Source organism: Rhinolophus sinicus, chromosome 17, assembly GCF_057876585.1.
Source record: "Rhinolophus sinicus isolate RSI-liver-muscle chromosome 17, RSI-T2T, whole genome shotgun sequence".
NCBI lineage: Eukaryota > Metazoa > Chordata > Mammalia > Chiroptera > Rhinolophidae > Rhinolophus > Rhinolophus sinicus.
Window position 1 is genome coordinate 62,712,960 of NC_142517.1, and position 25,412 is coordinate 62,738,371.

The 25,412-nt window shown below is 34.0% G+C and overlaps 2 protein-coding genes and 1 long non-coding RNA gene across 4 annotated transcripts in view; 2 read left to right on the forward strand and 1 right to left on the reverse strand.

Annotated features, from left to right (window-relative positions):
* The window catches only part of LOC148754804 (uncharacterized), a 43,202-nt gene extending 37,917 nt beyond the window's left edge, over nucleotides 1–5,285 (forward strand). The window contains exons 2-3 of the long non-coding RNA XR_016019735.1: nucleotides 3,791–3,871; nucleotides 5,156–5,285. This is a non-coding gene — a long non-coding RNA (uncharacterized LOC148754804). The remainder of the gene's footprint in view (nucleotides 1–3,790; nucleotides 3,872–5,155) is intronic.
* Nucleotides 1–7,475, reverse strand: part of EAF2 (ELL associated factor 2) — a 41,022-nt gene extending 33,547 nt beyond the window's left edge. The window contains exon 1 of the mRNA XM_019729691.3: nucleotides 7,291–7,475. Within this exon, the coding sequence (XP_019585250.2) occupies nucleotides 7,291–7,387 (97 nt within the window). The 5' untranslated portion in view covers nucleotides 7,388–7,475. The remainder of the gene's footprint in view (nucleotides 1–7,290) is intronic.
* Nucleotides 7,476–7,572: 97 nt separating this feature from the next.
* The window catches only part of IQCB1 (IQ motif containing B1), a 45,496-nt gene continuing 27,656 nt past the window's right edge, over nucleotides 7,573–25,412 (forward strand). The window contains exons 1-7 of one of the 2 annotated variants that reach the window (XM_019729613.3): nucleotides 7,573–7,699; nucleotides 8,157–8,237; nucleotides 12,760–12,871; nucleotides 13,277–13,439; nucleotides 15,302–15,431; nucleotides 19,293–19,386; nucleotides 24,704–24,803. In XM_019729613.3, coding sequence (XP_019585172.3) covers nucleotides 12,772–12,871; nucleotides 13,277–13,439; nucleotides 15,302–15,431; nucleotides 19,293–19,386; nucleotides 24,704–24,803 — 587 coding nt within the window. In that variant the 5' untranslated portion in view covers nucleotides 7,573–7,699; nucleotides 8,157–8,237; nucleotides 12,760–12,771. The remainder of the gene's footprint in view (nucleotides 7,700–8,156; nucleotides 8,238–12,759; nucleotides 12,872–13,276; nucleotides 13,440–15,301; nucleotides 15,432–19,292; nucleotides 19,387–24,703; nucleotides 24,804–25,412) is intronic. The other variant, XM_019729615.3, reaches the window with a different exon arrangement.

Genomic DNA, 25,412 nt, shown 5'->3' on the forward strand with positions numbered 1-25,412 from the left:
GTAGTGTCAGATGGGTACTAGATTTATTGGAGAAATACTTCATAAATTATGTAAATATCTAACCACTATGCTGTACACCTGAATCTAAGATAAAATAATACTGAATGTCAAATATAATTTAAAAAATAGTCATGGGGATACATAGTACTGCATATGGAATATAGTCGATAATATTGCAGTAACTATGTACGGTGTCAGATGGGTAACAGACTTATTGGGGTTATCACTTTATGAGGTGTGTAAATGTCTAATCACTATGTTGTTTTGTACACTTGAAACTAATAAAAGAATCAGTTAAAAGATTCACATCAATATATATCAATGACTGAGAATACTTCTGATATAGAATTCCTTGGGTTTTATTTATTTTTTCTGGGTTGACTATTAAAATATAGCATACATGTAAAATAGGACATAAATCATAAGCCTGATAAATTTTCGCAAAGGGACACGTGTGTAATCAGCAACCAGATTAAGAAATAGAACATTATCAGCCCCTGAGATGCCCCTACCAAACACCCCCAGTCCCAAGAGATGTATCTTAATATTAACAGGGAAGCCTCAAAGGCAAAAATTCTAAATCTGAAGTAATAAATATTATTAAGAACTATATATAATAGGCAGATCTTGGGAAAGGAAAATCTTCCAGTGCTTATCACTCTGTCAATAAACAAAGGCTGGCCCTGTTTCCCAATGACAATTATAATAGCTACCATTTATGGAACATTTAGGATGTGCTTACTATGTGCTAAACACCTTGCTTAACATTTCATATTTAATTCTCATAACTCTATAAAAAGAAACGAAATCTATTCCTCTATTCCTTCAACACATATAAATATAACCGATGCACACAGTATTCTTTATAATATGGTTTATTCTACATGCTGCTCTAATGCAAAAGTGAATATATGCAATAACCATCTTTTCACATCTTGATGCTTATTCATGGAGTTTAAGAAACAGATGAAAAAATAACATAAGCAATATGGGACATGTGAAAGAGGTGGATTTATAATGTATCTTTAGGTAGTAAAACTGAGGACAAAATTAGACTGAAAATAAACTGGGGAGTTTGTCAGCAGTAGCAAGGTAATGAGAAAGATCAAAGATAATTAAGGTGTTAAGTTTTAGAAGCTTGAAAGAGGTTTTGGACTTAGGGAAATAAACGTTAATGTCAACTGATGAAAAAGCAGTAATATTAAAGGGAAGAAATTGGAACTGAGCCTTGAGTATCACAGAGATAAAGTAGAAAGCAGAAGAGAAAAAAGAAAAATCCAAGAGAATGAACTAAGATATGAAACAAAACAATAATAACTATAACTTTTATGCTAATTAGTTTATTTAAAAAATTTTTCCTGATCACGTTTATATCAAAGCTTCACAACAATCCTGTAATGAATATCCTTAAGAACAGATAAAGAAAGTGAGAGTGTAAGAAATTAAGTCCCTTGCCCAAGATAATGCAATTAATATCTGCTAAAGCTAGAATAAGGAACCACAAAAATTCAGCTAGAATAAAAAGATGAGAGGTTGGCCAACAACCTCTGATACCAGTCTCACTGACCTCAACATCAATGGGGAGAGAATATAACTTCAGTTTGAGCTAGCAAATATCTTTTGTGACCCTAAAGTGAGAACCAAAGTCATTTTATAAGGATGTATACAACAGAAATGAACTTTACTTTTAAATATTTTAACATAAAAAAGTTAGCATGCCCTATGTAGGGGCTCACAGTCATAGACTGATGTTAAAATGTCCTCAACATTCTTATTTTAACTACCCTTCGGGATTCTGCTCATCAATGTAAGCATTCCTCAGACTTCTTCATCACCCACATCTAATCACTATGTTTTCTTCATAATATCTTTCAGAGCCATATCCTTCCATTCTTGGGGAGGACAAACTAGTTTTCAATCAACAAAAGGCTAACCTATTAAAGTACCTAAACCTTGCTCTTCTGATTTTCCCCCGGCTTTTGCTCTCTCAGAATTAGAATCCTATTTCAAAGTCCCTTCTTCCCTGAAGCGGCCTCTGTGTGCAGTCCTTTTCCTACTCTCAATTTCTTATCCACTTCTGTAGCATTTACCATACGACTCATCAAAACCTGACAAATATTACCTGAAATTATTTAACTCTTGGTAGGCATGTCCAATTGGACTGCAATTTTTTAAAAGTACAATGCCTCATACTTTAATTTCTCCAGAATTGTGGCTCCTAGGGCAATGCCTTTAATATAATGAGTACATAAGAGATCTTTGTAATTGACTCTGGTTCATATTGTTAACCCTTCTCTGAATCACCTCCAAATTTATTTTAAGGACAAACTTATTTAAGTTGAATTACGTGTAAAATGTTTGTTTTCTAATTGTTTCCTGAAGCCCAGATTCATCTCTACTTCAAGACTATCATTTCTTTAGGGTAGAGATTGCCATATTCCTTTTGTATTTTTCACTAATACACTGCTGTTCTCATAGAGGGCACCAATTATTTAATATTTGACAATAAATAATTCTCTATAATTTTGTAAAACATTAGAAATGACATCGTGGAATAAAACCATGGGCCTCCGATCTCCCATGTTTTTCTGACAGCTACACAAAGGACAATACTCGGAAGTAGGACTGTCATTTAACTATAGCTAAATAATGCTTTGAAGCCAGGCAGGCAACCCAAGGCAGTGAAGCAGACCTGCAGGAAATCATAGTAACCCTAAGAATAAATAAGCCCAATCTCAAGAGGACAACTACAACTCAGCTCTAGCCAACCACTGCCAGGTTATGTTCTGATTTTTTAAAGAGAAGCTGGTAATCCAGGTTTGTGTATAAAAGACCTTGATTTTTAAGTATTTACAATTAACTCATGTTAGTTGTAAATAGTTAACAGTGCGGGTCAAACAAAGTATCTCTAAAGTCAAAGTCAGCCAATAGGCTGTTAATCTATAACCTCTGTTTCAGTGTTTAAAAATTGATTATTTTTCTTTATAATAAATCATCACTTTTGATCTTCACAACAATTCTTTGACTAGGATATTCTCATCCATATTTAACCAATGTGGGAACTCCTCTGTAATGAAGCCAATAAAAGATCAAGTCAGGAACTCAAATCACATAATTTATCGACTCATATTACATAGTTTCTTTATCTTACGTCCACAGTCCTTAACTTTTGTGTATCTGTGTGGGTTGGGGGAGAGGGCGTGTTAGGAGATGAGAGATAGTCATAACTCCCTAAGGGAATCTGATAAAAAATTATAGACCAGCTACAGATCCTCTGCCCAGAAAAATGCATATATGAACATACATATTAAATACTGCATAATTTTAAGGGATTCACAACCTCCTGAAGCCTATCCATAGATGCCTATAGTATATGAGATAATTAAGAGACAGAAATGCTCTCAAAATACCTGTAGCTCTACTTCCTGATAAGCATGCATTTATAATCAATAAGTCTACCAAAACTATTCTGAACTTTTTTACATTTCTAATTATTTTACTGTTAGGATTAATATGTTCCACTTTTTATTACTTGTTATATTAAGTAGTGCTGTCTTTTATTTACCTTCAAACAACAAGTTGTCTTAAAGTATACAACTTTTGAGTTTCAGGGGGTTAAATATAGTTCTAGAATTATAGAATTTGTTGAATAATCTCAAGTTCATGGTTTCCGTATGATTCCAAATGTCTATTGCATTCTCTTCTAAGCTGCTATGATTCCAGACTAATAGTTTGGAATTAGTAAATTCCAAATTAGTAAAACTAATTGTTTTTTTTTTTTTTTTTTCAGTTCTCTTTGATTTGGAAACCTCACCACCAATTTTACCATTTATTCTCTCTGGATTTCCTTCATCTACGTTATTCTCTTCAGGTTTACAATACAATTACTTATATTACATAAAGAGTAGAAAAACATTTCCTACTTTGTACTTAAGTCTTTTTCTGTTAATGTTGATCACCTTTCTGACTATTTTTGGCTGTAACATCACATAATGTCAATATCTGCATAAAATAATCCACAAGTACTATAATAAATTTACTGTCTTGGATTTGAACTAATTCAATTAACTCCAAAACCCATACCCTTTCCAATATACTGCATTGATTAGAGAACATCAACTATAAGTATAATTTTAATCCTATTTTCCATTAGTGTACTTGCTAATATTTTCTAATACCAAAGCCTAACAACCGTTTTTTGGGGGGAGTGGCTGCACTTGATGCCTCAGACCATCTCCTACAGTTAATGCCTATGAACTCATCATTTCGTGACAGCAAAAAGTGGTATCATTTACAAAATTTAGAAATTTCAATGTTTATTCCCTTATCTGGATATAAACTGTAAAATTAGTACTAGCCCAAATCCAAAATTTATTCGGTGGGTCCTGTTACTCAAACTCTTCTACCCAGTGAAACATCTGCTGCAAAGCATTTAGCTTATCATTTACAGAACATCCCATGTCTTCCTTACCACATGCAGACTATTTTTTTGATAGGTTTTATTGCTAAGTCCTGATAAATGCTTTTGCTTTTGAAAGTCTTAGTAAATTACATTAATTGGCATTCCTAATAGACACATGAATAAACCTTCAAGAATAATGGTGGCTACTATTTATTTTCATGCACCAAATAATGTGCTAGATTGTTTATGCTACCTTATTTAATCCTTAAAAAACTCTGAAATTTAGATATTAATATTACCATTTACATATAAAAAAACCCGAGGCTGAGAGTTTAGAGAATGTTCCCAAAGTTACATTACATGTATAGTAGAGGCCAGAACTCACAAGTTTTTCCAAAGCCTCAGCATATAGGACTGGTATAATTACCCCTGTACATAAAGACAGAATGTTCCTTTCTTCCAGATTACACTGACGTTTATCCACCTGGTCTGTATCAAAGTCAGATCTCCCATTCTATAGTTTCTTTCCCTCACTGCATCCTTAAGGGTGAGGATATGAGAAATGAACCTATTATCAAGAATAATGGCTGGTTTCATTTAAATAAATGTAAAAAGAGCCTGCCTGCTTCAACAAGAATAAAACTAAGGGCTGAAAACTGTTCTAACGTCTTCCATAGGACTAAGAATATATTCAAAGATCTGGGTTTATTGTGGTTGTTATAGTTTTATTTTTGTTTATTTTCATTTTTGTAGATGGATCATCTGATTCTGAAGACACAATTCCTGCATTTTGAGAACTTTTTATAAATGAAAAGCTCTAAAGCACCTGCAAAGTGCTTTTCAAAGGCCTTTATTCACTTCATTTGGGGTTCATGGCCTTAAAGAGAGCATATACCCAAGTTACATAAAAATATTTTTTGATCTCACTTATATGCGGAATCTAAAGAAAAGAATAAGTGAATGAACTAATCAGAAACAGTTTTGGAAACATGGAGGAAAAACAGAGGGTTGCTAGAGGGGCGGGGGGGTGGGGATAAGGGGAAGGTGAGAGGTTTTGGGAACGTACAGAGGGATAGTGGATAGGGGGAGGGGGGTTCACACAGTGTGAGGGATATAAATGATAAACGTCTAAGTTTTGCTTTGTCTTGTGCACCTGAAACTAATTAAAAAAATAAATAAATAAATAAAAATTAAAAAAAATATATTTTTTGAGCAAATTTTTATAATTTTATACCTTGTAATTTGAAAAATTAAGACTACTACATACCTGAGGAAAAAAAAGAGGAGAGGAGATTCTATTTGAGAGAAAGGCAGGGAGAAACTAGCTAAGAACTATAATACACTTTTATAAAATGGGACTGAAGAAGGAAAGAAACTGCACAGCCAGCACTAGCTATCTCACTATGGGAAGCTTTGGACAACAGAGTAGAGAGAAAAAGAATAATCAAGGGTCACTGTTTAAGATATTCTGTTTGCAAATATCTCCTCTATTTATTCTATCAATTGGATATTAATTTTCCTTAATAAATCCCTTTATAAAATGTAAATACAGAGGGTGCCAAAAATGTATACACATTTTAAGAAAGGAAAACTATTAAAATTCTAATACTTTGTACTGATAACAAAAGATGAAAACAAGTCATGTGTGACTTCTGCAATTACAAGAGGTCCTCAAAGTGGTTATCATCAGTGTCCAGTCACTTCTGATTACGGCGAAGTTCTGCTTGAGCAACGTTGACCAACGTGTCCACTGTATAAATTTTTTTGCAACCTCCAGGACATCCTTGGAAAGTTAGAAATCTATTGGTTCTTCATACCTTTACTGTGAGTTACTATAATTAGATTGTCTACAACTTAAGTAAACTTTTGGGGGTTGTAAGTTTCAGTTGATGCATGGAATACTTCAGGATAAAACAATAAAGACCTGTATACAGTCTGAGGACAGAACAACTGAAAGAAAAGTGGAATGATGAGACACTAAGGAAGGGCAGAACTGGTGAAAGAAAGTGAAAAAATACCTACTTTACAAATTTTGCCATAGAAAAAATAGGTTATGATTCAATGATCTCAAAGTTTCCTTTCCCCTCTATAATTTTATGAGGGCTATTATGCAAAGAATGAATGTTTTACATACCAAATCATAATATGCTGTACTTTTCCTTCCTGTAGTGTATACCATCCAACCATCAAAGCAAAAGACCTCCCTTTTCTACCTCAACAACATAAAAGTGAGTAATTTATCAAAACTCATTCCAGAGGACGACCAAAAGGAAATCAAAGGGAGAAATCATAGGGAGGTAAGTATCTTTTCAATAAGGAAATCAATAACACACCCTCCAATACTTTGATAATCAATATTTGAAAATTTACTGAATGAAATCAGGGGTCCAAAAGAGATGCAGATTATTGAACTAGTTTAGAATCTCTCCCTAGGAACGCGCTAAGTAAGAACCCTCATTAGCCAGACACAGAAAAAGTGAAGGACACACTATTTCCCCACCAGCCTCAAAGCATTTCCTTTCCCCTGCATAACGGCTCCATCCTTTGCTCCCTTCCATTTGGCACCTTACTATTTTCCTTTCCACCTCTGCATCATCCATCAGTTACTTCTGTCTTCACAGTCACCCCTGGAGACCTTCTCCACAAAGTTTCCCTTTCTTCCTGCTGGTTTCACTTATATCTCTCTGTCCGGATTTTACCCACACCTGCTCAACTCCGGCTTTTTCCATCGACCCCCTAGGACTCCAGGTCCGGCATTGGATCGCGCTGGGAACCCTATTTTCCCGCAGAATAAGGTGGGTCGATGGGAATACAACTCGGAGACTTTTGTGCCTCCACACACCCACACCCAGAGCTCTCCCCTTTTCCACCGGGATGTTTACACTCACAGCGCACAGTGTGGAAGGCGCAGCGCGGTTGCTTCTCAAAACTCGCGCCTAACTTGAGAACCCGCTCGCGACTATCGATGTGCCAGGGTCCATTCATCGTTATCCTTCGGCTCCGACTTCGCCTCCGATTCTGCCTGCATTAACTAGCGCTCCCTACCTTCTGCCACCTCAGCCTAAACCAGTTGTATTAGCAGCAGCGGGCGGAGCCACGACAGACTCCGCCCCGCCGCCCAACGCGCGTGCTGATTGGCTGGCTGGAGAAGGGCGCCCCGCCCCTTGACTCCGAGATCTTGGTCCCGCCTCCACGCCCCTTCCCGCGTTGCGACGGTACCGCAGGGAGAACGCCTCACAACTGAGGTGCGTGGTGGGAGAAGGGTTCCTTGGTGGAGGAACGCTTTGCGAGAATGAGGTAACGGACCTGAGGTGGTGGCTGGGGACTGAGACGGCCCCGAGGTACCAAAAGGCCGGGACCCCGGACCTCTGGGCCAAGTGACCCGGAATGTAGGAGCTCTTAACGGGAGAATCGGCCTACTTCACGCTTTCTGTGGAGGTCTAGTGTGGAAACTGAGGCCGGGGGAGGAGCGTATTCTGGGTCCAAGGCCTGGTAGCGCCAAAGCTGGGCCTAGAATCCGGAGTACAGGAGCCCCGCGGCCTCAGAGCCTCGGTCCTTGGACCTGACTTGAAGGTGACGCCGTTACCTAGGCAATCGTTTTCTGACCTGTTCTAGGGGAAGTTCTAGGTTCTATTAGGACCGACAAGGTGCACGTGGAAGGTGGGGAAAAAAAGATTAGAAGTTACGAACTTCACATGTTTAGGATCAGTTGCAACTAGATTGTATTGTGTTGTCTTATTTCTTTCTTTCACAGTGATCCGTGGAAGCAGTAACTACACAGCCGGGAAGACCAGGTTCCCAAAGTATCAAGGCCGGAGCTCGTGCTCTGGAAACGGTAATAGGATTAATAATTGAAAAATAATTGTATTTTTTTTCTGTCAAAAGTTCATGAGTTTAATGGTAAAGATGAGAGAAGTGTTGTATCAGAGGACAATCACCCGAAAGGAATTTTACAAATGGTTACCATAACAGGTGGTTGTTTTTCAGCATAATTATGTAATCAAACTCTTCTCCCTTACTGCACTTCTACTTTAGCCAAACTTACCAATTTATTCCAGGCAGGTAGATGAATGTGTCTCCCTTAACCTGCTTGTTCAAATTCGACCCTTTTAAGGCATACTAAGGGTGTTTCATGGGGCAGTTAAGCGCTCAGATTCTGGAGCAAGAATCTTTGGGTTTGAACCCCCGCTTCATGCTTTATAGTATGACAAAGTTAAGTATGCTCATCAGTTGTAATTGGAAGGGAAATAATAGTACTTACACCTTAGAGTTGTTGAATTAAATGAGTTAATACATAAAAGCATTTAAAACAATTCATGGCATATAATAAAAGCTCTCCAAATGGTTATTATTCTTGAGTTTTAACTCTACTGTCATGCAACATTTTAGGACCATCCTTGGTGGCTGCCTTTTATTCTAAATCTTGAATTATTCTAGGAAGTAGGAATTGCTTTTTTGTTTACTTTACAGATGAGAAAACTGGTTTAAGGAAGCCCAATCCTCTGACTCTATGGTCTGTAGTCTTACCTTCTGTGTCATCTGTTTGGCTTAACATTTTTTGTATAATTATTTTATTTTACATATACATATTTGTGTGTGTGTATACTTTTCCTTCCCAACCAGACCATTAGCAGGGAGTCTGTCCTATATAAAATCTTTGTGACCATTGCATCTAACATAGTGCTCCACACATGTTTGCTGATGATGATAATGTTTCAGTGATGTTTTATTATAGTACCCAAAAAGCAAGAACAGTGTTTTAAGCCTATTTTACCAAAACAAGGCTTCCTACCAGAAATCTGTGATTTACATTTATAACAAGGAGAAGAGCAGAGGGTCAAGAAATTGAGTTTTGGAATACCCCAAGTTTGTACATTTATTCATTTTTTCAACATATATTTATTAAGGAACTACCTACCATATGCAGGCACTAGTCTAGCCTATAGTGAACCAGAGAGAAGAAGGCAGCCATCAAGGGTAGTCTGAGTTTCGCCCTCATGAAGCTTACCTTCTAGTGTGAATGTTTTTCAAACATATATTAAAATGCGTACTAGCCTAGGAGTAGCCAAATAGATTAATGAACTAAATAGAATCCAAAAATATACCTAAGTGGAACTTCAGATTGCTTCTGTTACATCTATTCATGACTAATTACCTCAGGAATTTATGACAGCTATGTGCATTTGTTGTTTTTTTCACTAATCTATAACCTCATCTAACTTAAAAAATTTAGTTAGATCCCTATCTTACACCATTCACAAAAATAACTTACAGGTGTATTGAAGATATAAATAAAGATTTAAGTTAAATAAGATATAAATAAAACAGAACCATAAAACACTAGGAAAAATTAGGAGAATACATTTTAGCTCTTGGGGTAAGGAGGACCTTTCTAAGCATGACACCAATGGCAGAAGCCATAGAGGGAAAGATTGTTATACTTGACTACATAAAAATTGTAAAACTATGGTGTAGGTACCATAATCAAACTTTGAAAAATAAATGGCAGACAAGGAGAAAGTGGCTTACAGTCAATATAAAAGATAAAGTGTTTTTAAAGCTTCTGCAAAAGAGTAAGACAAGTCAATAGAAAAATAGTTGAGGGATACGAACAGAAGATACATAAAAGAAGAAATATCAGTGAATATGAAATGTGCCTAACCTTCCTAATAAATGAGTACAGATTTAAAAAGATAATACCATTTTTCGTCTAGCAAATTCGCAAAAATATAAAAGATAATGATGTATTAGTAAAGGTATAATAAGTGAGCACCCTTGTACATTATTGGTGGAAGTATAAATTGGAACACCCATTTTGGCGAAAAATTTGGGATCATATCAAAATTTTAAAAATACGTATCTTGCAACCCAGCCATCCAACTTTCAGGAAAATTCATCCTACTGAGTACTAGCATGTGTGCATAAAGACATTTACATTACTGTTCATTGCATCATTGTTTATCATAGCATACATTCTGAATAACTTCCAATAGAGAGGATGTTTACATATACAGTAGTTTCTCCTTATCGATGGGGGATATATTCCAAGACCCTCCATGTATGCCTGCAACCATAGATAGTGCTGAACCCTAGATAGGTATACTATGTTTTTTCCTATACATACATACCTATGATAAAGTTTAATGTATAAATTAGGCATAATAAGAGATTAACAATAACTAATAATAAAAGAACAATTATAACAATGTATTGTAATGTTATGTGAATGTGGTCTCTCAAAATATTTTACTGTACTATACTCATCTTTTCACTTAAAGGAAGCACTTTACAGCTTGTCTTTGACATATCTCAATTGGCCAACATCACTACTCTTGTGCTTTGGGGCCATTATTACATAAAATAAAGGTTACTTGATCACAAGCACTGCAGTACCACGCCGGTCAATCTAATCACTGAATAGGCTACTAGTAAGTGACTGATGGGCAGGGAGCATGGAGATACTGGAAAAAAGGGATGATTACATCCAGAGCAAGAGGGAGAGGGACAGTATAAGAATTCATTATGTTACTCAGAATGGTGTTGCAACTTAAAAATTATGAATTGTTTTTTCTGGAATTTTCCATTTAATATTTTTGGAACATGGTTGACTGTGGGTAACTGAAACCATGGAAGGTGAAACTGCGGATAAGGAAGGGGGGACTACTGTGTTTTGATGTACTCTTACAAAGGAAGCATAGCATAATGCAGCCATTGGAAAGAATAAAATAACTCTGTATCTACACCCTTGGAAAGTTTTATGTCTGCTATGTGCCAGGATGTGCTGGGATTTCTTTAAAATATTTCCAGAAAATTTTTTTAAAAATGATTTTTTAATGATTTTACCTAATAAGGGATGCTTTTTGGATGTCTTTTATTATGGCCAACTCTTCAATATAAAGGATGGCAAGTTACGAAGAATAATAGCTAAAAAAGTAAGTTAGAAGTAGGTAATTTGGGAATATGTTTTGTGGTTTACACTGTTTTACATGGGAGGGAATATTAGGAACATTGTAATTAAAACCACAGACTTTGGAGTTAGACTGATCTGGATTTGAATGCTGACTCTACCACATGATGGTGGAACCATGTCCAGTTTAAATTCTTCAAGCTTGATTTTTCTCATCTGTAAAATGGAGATGATTACAGGCTCTACCTTATAATCCTGTTGTGAAGATTAAATATGGTAATGCTTATAAAAGTACTTAGCACAGTGCTTAGTTCATAGTAAACACTTAATATATGTTAGCTTTTGTTAATTATTACTAAGTAAAGAGTATACTTTTTTTAAAAAAATGATATCTTTGAGCTTTGAATACCTTAAAACTTTTTTATAAAGATAATTTTAGAAACAAATTGAATTAGGATGTGGATTTTTTTAATTTTAAGATTATTGATTTTATTCAGTATGCTATTTATAAACAAACTTTGGTTATCTTATAATTACATAACATTTCTGAGTTATGTGTTGGGGATCCCCAAGACCAACCCCAGGTTCAGTGATTTGCTAGGAGGGCTCATACTTCTTAAGGTATAGTCATATTCATGGCTGTGATTTATTATAGTGATGAAAAGATGCAAAGCAAAATCAACAAAAGGAAAAGACCATGGGACAAAATCCAGAGGAAAACAGGTGCAAACTTCCAAAAGTCCTCACTTAGTAGAATCACATAGGACATGCTTAATTTCTCCTGCAATGAGTTATGAGAACATACTGAAGTGTTGTCTACCAGGGAAGCTCACTAGAGACTTAGTGACTAGAGTCTTTATTGGAGGATGGTTGTGTAGGCATCCTCTGCTATCATGTACCAGAATTCCAAACTTCAGAAAGGAAAGCAGATGTTCAGCATAAATCACATTGTTTTTACAAACAGTTTAGGCACAGAACCATTCTTATTAGGAAATGACAGAAGTGTCCTAAAATCCAAGTTCCTAGACACCAGCCAAGGGCCAGCCTTATAAGGAGACCTTTGAAAGGATAGCAGTCTCGGGCCTATGTTAACTGTTTTATGTACACTCAGTTTCTTTTTTTATGATAAAAAAAAAATTCCTATTCTAGGATTGTTGTGCAGATTAGAAAGAGTGAATGTGAAGCCCCAAGCACAGTTCCTGACTGTTACTGCACAATAAATAATACCTCCTGTAGCTGTTACAGTAAGATATAAGGATCTCTAGCTCATTTAGAGGTACACTAGTTAGAAAAACCAGTTTCCAATAAGGGAGAAATTAAAAAATAAATCTACCCTTCTCAAAGCAAGCAAAGCTACGTTTTCATTTATATTAAACTGTGTTTCATTTAGGGAAGAATGTTTAGGGTAATATATTTGACCTTAATGTTCCCTGATTCTGTTACAATGTAGGTGATATGAGAAATGAAGCCAACAGGTACAGACCCAAGGATCTTATCTCTTGCTGCTGAAGTTGCAAAAAGTCCAGAACACAATGTCCCTGTTATACTGTTGAAGTTAAAAGGTAAAAAAATCTTTTTTTCTGATTTGCTAACACTATTTAAGTAACAAAACAGTTACATCATGGGTACAATTTTAGCATTTGTTTCCAATTTGTTCAGCGAAATCTTAAGATCATGATAAACCAGTGATTTTTTTTTTTTTTTATGTATTTTTAGTTATTCAAACCTGTATAAAAATACAGGTTTATCAATTGTATTGTAATAGCTATGTACAGTATCAGATGGGTAGTAGACTTGTTGGGATTATCACTTCATGAGTGATGTTTAATTATCTTGTTTTGCACCTGAAACTAATAAAAAAATTTATTCTGAACCACAATAAAAAAAAAATCATGCACACAAAAATACAGAGAGCTCTTGGATTTATTAAGCAAAAATAAGTATATCTTATTTCCTTTTTGCCTTAGAAATATTAAACAACACACCTTTAGGAAGCTCAGAGTTGAAGAAAATCAAACAAGATATATATTGTTATGACCTCGTTCAGTATTGCCTCTTGGTCCTCAGTCAAGATTGTTCTCGAATCCAGGGCGGTTGGACTACAATTTCCCAGCTTACACAGATACTAAGGTAAAATGAAGCAATAAGTTATCTTGTTCTTAAGGGATATAGTAGATTTTTACTTTCAAGATTTGCTTCTTTTTATTCATCTGTGTAACAAGCATAGGCAACCTCCTGTGGTAGGTTATGGATGTACTTTTTCTTCGTACTATGTTTTTTGTTCATGACTATGTATTTGTGAATGTTTCACTGTCCAGATTTTGCTCCATAAGCTCTATGAAGATGGTGATCATGTCTTTTGCTCACCACTGAATTCCAAGTGTCCATAGACTATTGACTAAAGAATATAGGAAGAAATGAAGATATTAAGGCATTGGCTATATACTGGAAAAACTTACAATAGAGCTGGGATTGGTCATATGAATATATCATACAAGGCAGAATGAAACATGCTGAAATGAAAGGCATAAGCAAAGTACTATAGGAGAACAGATACAGAAACTATTCATTCCACTTTGTATTGATTTAGCTATCTCAACTGTATATTTTTAGGTAACTCAAATCCTGTCAATAAAATTTAGAAGCAGCATTTACTGATCTACTATACTAGAAATGAAAAGAGATTATACTCTTTTAATTAAAGGAGGCAATAAAATAAACCAGATGTTCTGTGTGTAAGCCACTTCCTACTTAAGTAACTGAAAATGTGCTTTTCTAATTGGATCTTATCTTTTAAAACTGCTTACTCTCAATTTGTTACTACATAAAGGCCAGATTCAACACTGTTAGAGAAAATTAACAAATGTGCATAATATTCCTTTTTATACTTTGATTTTCAAGATTGTTTCTTTAAGTATGAAAAGCCTCATGTCTTTGTTTTAATTAGGTATGTTAACTCATGAAAATATTGATTGAGTTAGGCTTTCCTGAGTGGAATCCCTATATTTGTGAATGTACAAAAAAATTTCATTTATTGTTCTCAGTCATAATAGGTACTCTTAAATAATTAACTTTAGGAACCAAACAGAAAAGACAAACTGATACATGTGACCATTAGTCCGTTAACTTTAGGAATTGATGTGCAAAAAATACAAAAATAAAACATGATGCATTGGACATTAGCCAGTTAAGTTTTTAGCATACTGAGTAGGTAGTCACTTTTGCTCATCAGTGTCTGCACATGTTGTGGAAAAGCCTCAAACAACAGTTATTAGAGGACACACCTAGGGACCATTCTTGGGTTGGGGACTTTTTTTGGTATAGTCTACACAAATACTTTTTATTGAGACTTTTGAATATACTCATTTCATACCCAGGGAGTGATTTTTATGTGAAGTTTCAAGACCCATTTCTCTAAAGTGTTCCTACTAGAGTTAGGTTTTTACTGTTTCCCCTTCTGATATAAGAAATATGCCATCAGATATTATGCAGATTTTAGGAAAAATAGATCTATTAGAAAGTAGAATTGGCATAAAATTAGTGTTTGATCTCCTAATCTATCCCTTGAAAACTAATCTCACCCTGGGTATTTTTCAGCTATTGGATGTCTAAAATGTATCAGTTAACACAAATGTTATTCATGAATTAGACTCTCAAGGTAGCCTGTTGGTTTTAGAGTGTTTGTAGCCCATTCACTGAAAGCTTGCCTTCTTTCTCTTTATTGTGAGCTAAGTGTATTTTGTTTCCTGGGGGTTTGACAAGTAGGTTTCTAGAACATATGAGTCCTGGCTCTAAAGTACAGGTAAAGTCACAACTAATACTTTTCTAGAAAGTTGTTACGTAATTTTCCAGCAAAAGTTCTTTATTGGCTTGGCAACCAAAGAAAGATACTAAAAATTCTCATTAAGGCACAGTGTCTATAGAAGCTTTAGCATGCAATTGAAATTTATAATTAACACAACCTGAGTCACAAACTTGTGCTCTTATTTCAGCCATTGCTGTGTGGGCTTAGAGCCAGGAGAAGATGCAGAGGAATTTTACAATGAATTACTTCCATCAGCTGCGGAAAATTTTCTGATTTTGGGGAGGCAATTGCAAACATGTTTCATCAATGCAGCTAAGGTATATGTGTTTATTTAGTGTCTTGTGTTTTGTAGCCAGTTTAATTCTTGAGAAGATGTTCCACCTTATTTTTCAAATGTGCAAAATTTGGCTGAAAGTACAATCAGAGTAGTCAATTCAAACATTTTTAAAGTTATAACCAAAAAAACTCAACATTTAAAAATCTTAAAGTATTGGCTGAACCATATTGTATGACTTTTTGAAGGATCTGCTCAACTTTGAGCAGCACCTATGGACATTTATTTTTATAGCATCTTCCTAAAATATACCTTTTACTTAAATTAACAGTAGAGGAATGTATAGTTCTGTAGGCTCAAGGCGTTTCTCAATAACTCCAATGGTGAAGAATAAAAGTGAACTTTCTATTTAATCTTTCAAATCTTCTCTAGTCAAAATATTTCAACCCAAACATAGGGTCGTTTGAATCCAACAAGTATTTCTTGGGTGAATTGGGCTAGATGCTATATGCACCCTTTTTTCCCCCTGACCCATGGAATTAAGGATTTAAAACTAAGAATTCTAATTAATTTAGAAGTATACTGCTTAATTTCCAAAAAATTGAGAATTTTATTGATGTTTTATTGTTACGCATTTCTAATTCTATTGTCAGATATCATACTCTATCATTTCAATCCTTTGAAATTCTTTTCAGAATTGTTTTTTGGCTCTCCACGTGTTTTATCTTGGTGAATGTTCTATTACAAGCAGTCCTTGTTTTGCACAGTGCCATCTTAACTGAAACTCACACGTATCAACCATGTAAAGGTTTTGATATGCACAAGTTTTGTTTAACATGGTACCATGCAAAAGCAAGGACTCCCTGTATATTTGAATGTGAACTCTGCAGTTGTGTATGATGTTCTGTGAACGTCAATTAGATCAGTTTGGTTAGAGAGTATATAAAGAATAAGTCTGTAAGGCTGAAACTCCTTGGCTATATGTACATTTGGGCCTACTGCTACATCAGAGATTGAGCAGAGTCACAACTCTTGTAAACTACGAAGAGAAATAACCAAGTCACCAATACAATATTAAGTATTATTTGAGATGCTTTGAGTATATAAGGCATAGACATAATCTTTCACTTGAAAAACTCCCGGGCTAGTAAAGTAGACAAGATCTTTAGATATTTCTTGTAGAAAGACAGACGCATCTTTAATTAAAAAACAAATGAAATTATATGAGTGAAGTTGAATGAGACATACCACGTGATAGACAACATAGTGGTTTGAGTACAAGAAGTATTTTTGGCAGCGAATTTAACTTAGTTGTAGAGTGTGTGCTTTCTATGCAATAGGTCACAAATTCCACTTGTAGAATCTCCATTGACATTTTGAAGGATGCTAGCACTAAATCAATATTTGCATTTTCGCTAGATTTAATTTAATTCAGATTAATTAAAGTGGTATGAACTGTGGAAATTTTGTTGGACTTGATTTCTTTTTCTGGCTGTGTCACAGACTAACTCTGGGTTCTTAGGCAAATCACTTGATTTCACTGTACCTGTTTCTCCTTTGTAAAATGATTTCTATCTCATGAATAGCTCAGACCATTTTGAAGGCTTTATGTTTTCTTCAGAGTACTTTTATTTAATACTCCCCCTGTAAGTGCAATAATAATTAGTATATTGTTATTTATATAGTCCTTTAATACTTATCATTATACATTCGCATTCTTCATTATGGTATTTGTATAGATATAAAAAGTTCTTCATACTTATCAGCTAAAGGCCTGTCCGACGTTAATTAAGAACAAACAAACCTATAAAATAACTAGAGTTCAAATTGAAAACTGAATGATGTTTTTCTGGAACTAAATTGCTGATGTTGGGTTTAATCCACTATGCATATTTTATGCTAAAAAAAAAGCCTTGCAAATGTTGAGATACTTAGTTTTTAACGCATTCTATAAGCACATCTATAGATTTCAGAATAATTGCCTATAGTGGTCCTACTTTTAATGCTGAGAAGAGGATGTGTCTAAAACTTATTTAATACAAAGTGTTAGATTTTTTAAAATAACAAATGCATGATAATGTATGAGATAAAAACATTCTTTAGTAATACATCAAAGGGAGTAAATCAGCTACAGAAAAGTAGAGCTACTTGACCACAGGGGAAAATTAAAATGGGGATAAAAAGGAGATAACAAGAAAACTGAATTTAAAAAAAAAAAAGAAAACTGAATTTATTTATTCGTTCTGTCTACCTAGGTGTTTTCCCAATCAGGTATATTTTTAATTAGCTAGCATATAGGTCCTAGATCACATGGTGGGACATACACTGGACGTTCTGGCCTAAGCTGCAAACTGGTTAAAATATAAACACCTATATACATATATGTATGCACATACATATGTATATACACACACGTATATACAGAGGGTGCCAAAAAAATGTATACACATTTTAAGAAAGGAAAACTTAAAATTGTAATAATATATACCTATACCAAAAGATGAATACAAGTCACATTTGACTTCTGCAATTACAAGAGGTGCTCAAAATGGTTAAAACCATCCGTGTCCAGACACTTCTGATTACAGTGAACTACTGCTTGAGCAATGGTGACCAGTGTCCACTTGTATACATTTTTTTGGCACCTTCAGTATATATATGTATATATATATATATATATGAATAGAAAACCTATGCAAGAATTTTGAAGTGATTTAAGGATAAATTTTGTTAACCAGTCTCAGAAGCCACGAATTTAGAAGTGACATTGAATGGGGTTTTTAAGGAAAGTAGGAAGTCTAGGAGTCTAGCACTATCCTTTGAGATTGACAACAGTGAGGATTACCTGCTTGAGTTTTGGTGAAACTAGCAAAGGCAGTTTATTGGACTAAAGGGATTCTTGATCTAATGTGACATGTTTCCTTTTTTTATCTTACATTTAAGTTAGCACGTGTCCATTTAAGCACCTGTCCAACCCTGTGGTAGAATAATTGGAAGAAAATACTTTCATTATTACAAAGAATAATCATAGCAATCATGTTTTTGCTGTTGTCGTCATTACTTTTGTGCTGCAGTGCAAACATTCAGGACATGAAAAGGATTAGTGGTCTTCATACAACTTTCCACTAAAGTTACATGGCCAATAAATGAGAGAATTATGAAAGGAGTCTGTTTCTTATTACCCATTGTGACACATACTGTAATCTGGAATAATTTCTCATTCTACCTTCTACAAAGGAAGAAGCAGGAAAAACTGTCATTCATTTATTGAATAAGTGTTGATTGAGCATTTACTGTGTGTCAGAACTGAGTTTATAGTGGAGAGCTAAATAACATGGTCTCTGCCCTCATGCAGTCAGAGTAAAAGATACAACTGAAATGCGCTAATAATAATGCTTTACCTGTTGACATCTACATTTGCATATTGCAGCGATTTTCAACCTTGGCTGCATAACCAAATCACCCATCTTACTTTATAAAAATACAGATGTCCAGACTTTTAACTTTGGAGTTTCAAAGTCAGTATGTTTGCACCAGAGTCTGTGCAAAGGTATATTAAAACAACAACAACAAAACAAAAACAAAACTTCACAGATGATTCTCATGTAAAGCCAATGTTGAGAAATTCTAGTGAAACCGCTTGTAGTTCTTATATTACTTATATTGTCTTATTTGGCCTCTGGATAACACTGGGTAGAGTAGGTATTACTAGCCAGTAACCACAAGTTTTATAAATTAAGAAACTAAAGGCTTCAAGCTCACGTACCTCATAAATAGCTAATTAGATCCCTAAACCAGGTCCTTTAACTCCTCAGAGAGAAGTCTCTCCCTTTTTTTTAATAAAGCAACTGCAAAACAGTAAATTGTTTTGTGTGTGTGTGTGTGTTTGTGTGTGTGTGTTCAGGGTGAAGAAAAAGATAAATTGCTACACTTTTTCCAAATTGTGACTGATTCTCTCTTCTGGCTATTGGGAGGCCATGTTCAACTTATCCAAAATGGTAAGAGAAAAGAGTTTTAATGTAACTTATAATCATTGTAAAGTCACCTGCTAACAGTTTGATCTTTTTTTCTAAAAATAAGTACCTCATTACCTATATATGTAACTATCATTAAATAAAACCATAATGAAGTAACTCCACACACAAAATAAATGCCCATTTGGACATTCCAGCTTTAAATAGCTAACATTAAGAATATGAATATTAAGGGGAAAATTGCTAAAATATAACTTTCTCCTTAGCTTTGTCTATTTAGCAAGTCCAAGATAATTTTGTGCTAACCAGAGGGTAAAAGGGGGGGGGAATGGTAGAAAAGGGTAAAGGGGGTCAAATATATGGTGATGAAGAATTGACTTTGAGTGGTGAACACACAATGCAATATATAGATAATGTATTATAGAATTGTACACTTGAAACCTATATAATTTTACTAATGTCACCCCAGTAAATTTAATAAAAATTAAGCAAAGAATTAATGATAATGTTAGTAATTGTCTAGGGAAGAAATTTTTTTTACGTTTCAAAGAGTACAGTTGTATTTTAGACTTAGTGTGAGAGAAATCCCTATGTACAGAGCAGATATAATTTAACTCAGATTTTTCATGTAAGAGTAAGCTTTTATATAGTGCAATTTTACTGAATTTGAAAATTATTTTACAGAATATGTCTACACTTGCATATACATATATGGTAGTGTTATATTATGTTTTCTTCAGACTGAGAAGGTAATCTTAATGATACTCATGGCAGCATTTCTATTCTCTTGAAAGATTTGATCTAAGATAAATATAAGTATTTAAGAATATATAAGACCATTGATTTATTTTAGTAAAAATTGAACTGAATTTTTATTTTTAATTTAAATTTTCTCTCAGAATTAGGCATGCACATAATTTTAAAGAGTCAAAAGTTCTATAGGGATTATTAAACAAAAAACACAATCCCTCGTCCTCACAGTTCACTCTATTTCCCATTTTCCAAAGGCAACTACTTTCAGTTAGCATAACTAATGCTTTTGTTAGCTATATTTGTATAGGGCTAAGTAACATGCTTAGATATTAAAAAAAAAATATTTCCCATTATGGCACAAATATTATAAAGTCCTCCATTTAAAGAACTATTTTACCAAAAATATGAACTACTTATTCTTACTATAGTGGGAAGTAAAAGACCTAGTAAAAACAAAGACAGCAAGAGAGAATATTTGAAATTTTAAAAAATAGGCCATATTCCTTTTCAAAAATAGTAACTATAATAAAAATGACAGTGTTCCTTGGACATCAGTAGATTTAAAATATCAGTAGACATTTTTTTTTAAAGAAGTAGAACAAAAAAATTATCAGATTTGTGTGGAATCACAAAAGACCCTGAATAGCCAAAGCAATCCTGAGAAAAAAAATAACGAGACTGGAGGTATCACACTACCTGACTTCAGTTTGTACTACAAAGTGACAATAATCAAAAACAGCATGGTATTGGCAGAAAAACAGACATACAGACCAATGTAACAGAATTGAGAACTCAGAAATAAACTCACATATATATATATAAACTCACATATAGTTTTTGACAAAGGAGCCAAAAACATACAATGAAGAAAAGAAAGCCTCTTCAATAAATAGTGCTGGGAGAACTGAAAAGCCACTTTCAAAAGAATGAAACTAAACTGCTATCTGTCACTATACACCAAAATTAACTCAAAATGGATCAAAGACCTAAATATAAGACTGGAAATAATAGAAGAAAATATAGGTACTGAGCTTATGGACCTTGCTTAGAGAGGATTTTATGAATTTGACCTCAAAGCCTAGGGAAGTAAAAGCAAAAATAAACGAATGGGACTATATCAAACTAAAAAAGCTTCTGCACAGCAAAAGAAACCATCAACAAAACAAAGAGGCAACCAACCAAATAGGAGAAGGTATTTGCAAACAACACCTCCCATAAGGGGCTAATATCCAAAGTGTATAAAGAACTTGTACAACTCAACAACAAAAGAAACAAATAATCCAATTAAAAATGGGCAGAGGATGTGAACAGGTAACTTTTCCCAAGAAGACACAGAAATGACCAACAGATACATGAAAAAATGCTCAACAAAGCTATTAGGAAAATGCAAATCAAAACGACAATAAGCTACCACCTCACACCTGTTAGAATTGCTATTATTAACAAGACGAGTACTAACAAGTGTTGAGAGGTTGTGGAGAAAAAGGAACCTTCATAGAATGTTGGTGGGAATGTAAACTGGTAGAGCCGCTATGGAAAACAGTATGGCGATTCCTCAAAAAATTAAGAATGGAATTACCATATGACCCAGCAATCCCTCTTCTCAGTATCAACCAAAAAAACCCTGAAAACATTTATCTGTAAAGATATATGTACCCCTATGTTTGTTGCAGCATTATTCTCAGTAGCCAAGACATGGAAACAACTGAAGTGTCCTTCAATAGATGATTGAAAGAAGATGGGGTATGTGCAATATACAATGGAATACTTACTTGGCCATAAGAAAAGATGAAATACTGCCATTTGTGACAACATGGATGTATTTTGAAGTTATCCTGCTAAGCAAAATAAGTCAGGTAGAAAGAGTCAAGAACCATATGATTTCACTCACATGGGATAAAACTGAAAGCAACAAATGAACAAGACAAACGAGCAGAAACTCAGACACAGTTAATGGTTTAGTGGTTACCAGAAGGAAACGGGAAAGGAGGGAGGTAGAAGAGGTAAAGGGGATCAAATAAACTGTACTATATGAAAGAAGAATTGACTTTGGGTGGCAAATACACAATGCAATATATAGATGATGTATAGAATTGTACACTTGAAACCTATATAATTTTATTAACCAATGTCACCCCAGTAAATTTAATAATAAAAATATTCTGGGTTAAAAAAGCTAAATTTAATGATTGTAAAATTCATATACAAAAAATAAATTGGGGCAAAATTGGGGTATCTGATAACCTTTTCTCTAAAAAGATTTAGCTACTTGGAGAAATAGCTAACTATAGGTCCAGAGGAGAAAATATGCAAGGTAATTCTGAAATATCTGCAATACCAGATAGGAAGGAGGCAATCAAAGTCTTAGGATTCTGTTAAAAGGACTCAGGAGGAATCAACATGAGGAGGCTTCTACTAGCCAAAAATGGGAAATTTGAACAGCAATCAGGATAATAACTATAGAGGATTGAAACACATCAGATATAGTGATACTCTTTAAAAATTACCATTAGAGTCTGCTAGGGAACCAATTCATTTTGGTAGAAAATCCAGCATTTATTCTGCCTTTTCTTACATACTGATGAGAAATTTTTCTTTGTAAAAATATTCCAACTATAAGTAAAAATGGAGTGATAGATTTGCACCATTTTGCAACCCTTAGTGAATTAACAGATTTAGAAATTAATCGTGCCTCACTGTCAACATTTTATGAGAGACAACCAGATATTAAGTGCCTCCTAATGGTCCTTCATAACCTCTCATGTGAAATGTATATGCCAGAATTCAAACTTAATAATTTCGATCCTCTAGCTCCAACAACCAGTTTATAGAAGGTCAGAGAAACATACTAAATTATACCCCAGGAATGCAATTAGCAAAAATAGACAGTGGAAAGCTTATAGGACAGTTGACATAGTTTTGTCAGTAAATTGCAAGGAAAATAAAAAGGTAGAGGAAGAATCCATACGTTAAAAGAAATTGAAATATAATCAGTTACAGCGTGTGGATCTTATTTTGAATCTTGATTCAAACAAACTTATAAAAATTCACAAAACAACTGGAAATTGGAGCGCTAACTGGATATTTGATAAAATTAAGGAATTATGATTATTTATGTTAGATAATGGTTATGTTTTGTTTAATAATTCATATCTTTTGTGACTATATATTGAAATATTTGTAGATAAAATGAATTGATGTCTTGGATTTGCTTCAAAATAGAATGGAAGACAGGAAATAGATGGGGTAGGTGAAGCAAGGTTTGCTGAGTTGATTATTGTTGAAGTTGAGTGACGTACATGCAGGACCATTATACTATACTCTCATGTAGGTTTGAAACTTATAAAAAGTTTAAATAAATAAATTGGCAAAAGTATCAGTTTTTGTTTGGGGGACCAAATAGTTACCTGACTACATTTGAAAAACAGATTAGGGGCTCAGAACTAAGTTGCATAATAATATATTATAAATAAAATGGAATGACTTTAAAAAATTATTTTGTCATTTTTTCCAGTTTAGAAAAAACATACATGCACACTATATACTGATTTCAATGAATTCAAACTAATTAGTTAATAAAACATCTTTAATTAGATAAAAATGGAATGATATATGAGTACTTACTCCAGCTACAGATAATTTTTTTTATTATTGAAGTAAAAGAAAATAAGTTATAGAAATATTTAATAGTGGAATTAGTTTTTAAAGTTGATAAACATTTTAAAAATTGGTTTCTTGTGAAATACTGAAATATTAGACTATAAATAGAAATGAAGAACAATAGTTGGTAGGTGAAAGAAATATGTTTCCTTCAGGAGGGAGAAAGAAGAAAAGAGTAAGTTGTTCTGTGGAAACTAGAGGAGTGTTCACAGAGCTTCCTTGTCAGCATACCTGATCCTACATTAATTAAAATCCTGATCACTCCGTGGAAAAGGGAATAGAAACTGACATTTACTGGGAACCTACCCTGTTTAGGACATTCTACAGTAGCCTGTGAGACAACTATTATTTCTAGTTTTACAGATGAAGAAATGGATGTTGCAAGAGATTAAACAACTTGCAGAAGCATCCAATGCCAAGTCTTCGTAACTGACTGCTCAGAGCCTAAAAATTATAAACCAAAAAAAAACAAATGTTTTATAGTTAATGGTTTTATTATTATTTAAGACAAGATATTAGCAAACATGATACATTTTATAACAATTAAATTTTTTAAGGATGTGATTATAGTCATCTGTATCATTTCCATTTCTTCACAGGAAATTTGATTTTATTCACTGAAATTTACTACTAGAAAAAGAGACTCAGATTTAGGATAGGTTATATTTTATTTTTCAGTTAAAAGGAGATAACGAGATTCTTAGGTTGGTATTTGTGGGTGCTCTCTGTAATAACTTCATAAAAATAGAATGGCTTGTTTATGGTTATTGAAATTGCCTATCTTACAATCTTCTTTATTGTAAAATATACACAGGCAGAAGTTTAGCAGAAATGGTCATGCTTTGATTTAGTTTTGGACAGACGAGTAAATCCCAATTGTATCACCGTAGAATCTTTGTTTTAATCTTTTTTTTCCCTCTTCCTTTAGTGCTACAAAGTGATCATTTCTTGCTCTTACTGCAAACTGATAATGTTCAAATAGGATCTACAGTCATGACTATGGTACAGAACATACTACAGATCAACAGGTGACTTGGTTTTACAAATATTTATGATTTTTTATTTTTTATGAGCATTACCGATATTATTCCAGTCTTGCTGAAATCAATTGCATATGGATTGTACATGACCCTTATTACCATTGTCTTTCAGAAAAAAATGAATATAAAATACTTTAAAAAACTGGAAATTTATTATTGAACTGGTATCTTATCTCAAAGCTTAAGATTTTAGACCAAATCTCACACTTAGAGAAGAAGAAGTACTGTGATATCTGAAGAAAAATTTGGGGATCACGATAAAAAAATGCTTAATCATATATTTGTTTAGGAAACTGCAAGCTCAGTATTGTGCCAAGTGCTACAGAAGGGCATAAAAGAAGTAATAGGCAATTTCCCCAGGTTAAAATGAAAAGGCAGAGCATACACAGTTGAAATAATTGATTCTTTGAGTTCAATATGGATTTGTTAAACATCTATTCTGTGCCCAATATGTTTACAAAGTTCATTAAGATATAAACCTTGTCTTTAAATAGCTTACAATGTAGTGGAAGAGACTGACACAGAAACATAATTATATTATAGTGGATTAAGTTACGATGTTAAAGGTGTGCTCAGTGTTAGAGGAGCTCCTAAGGC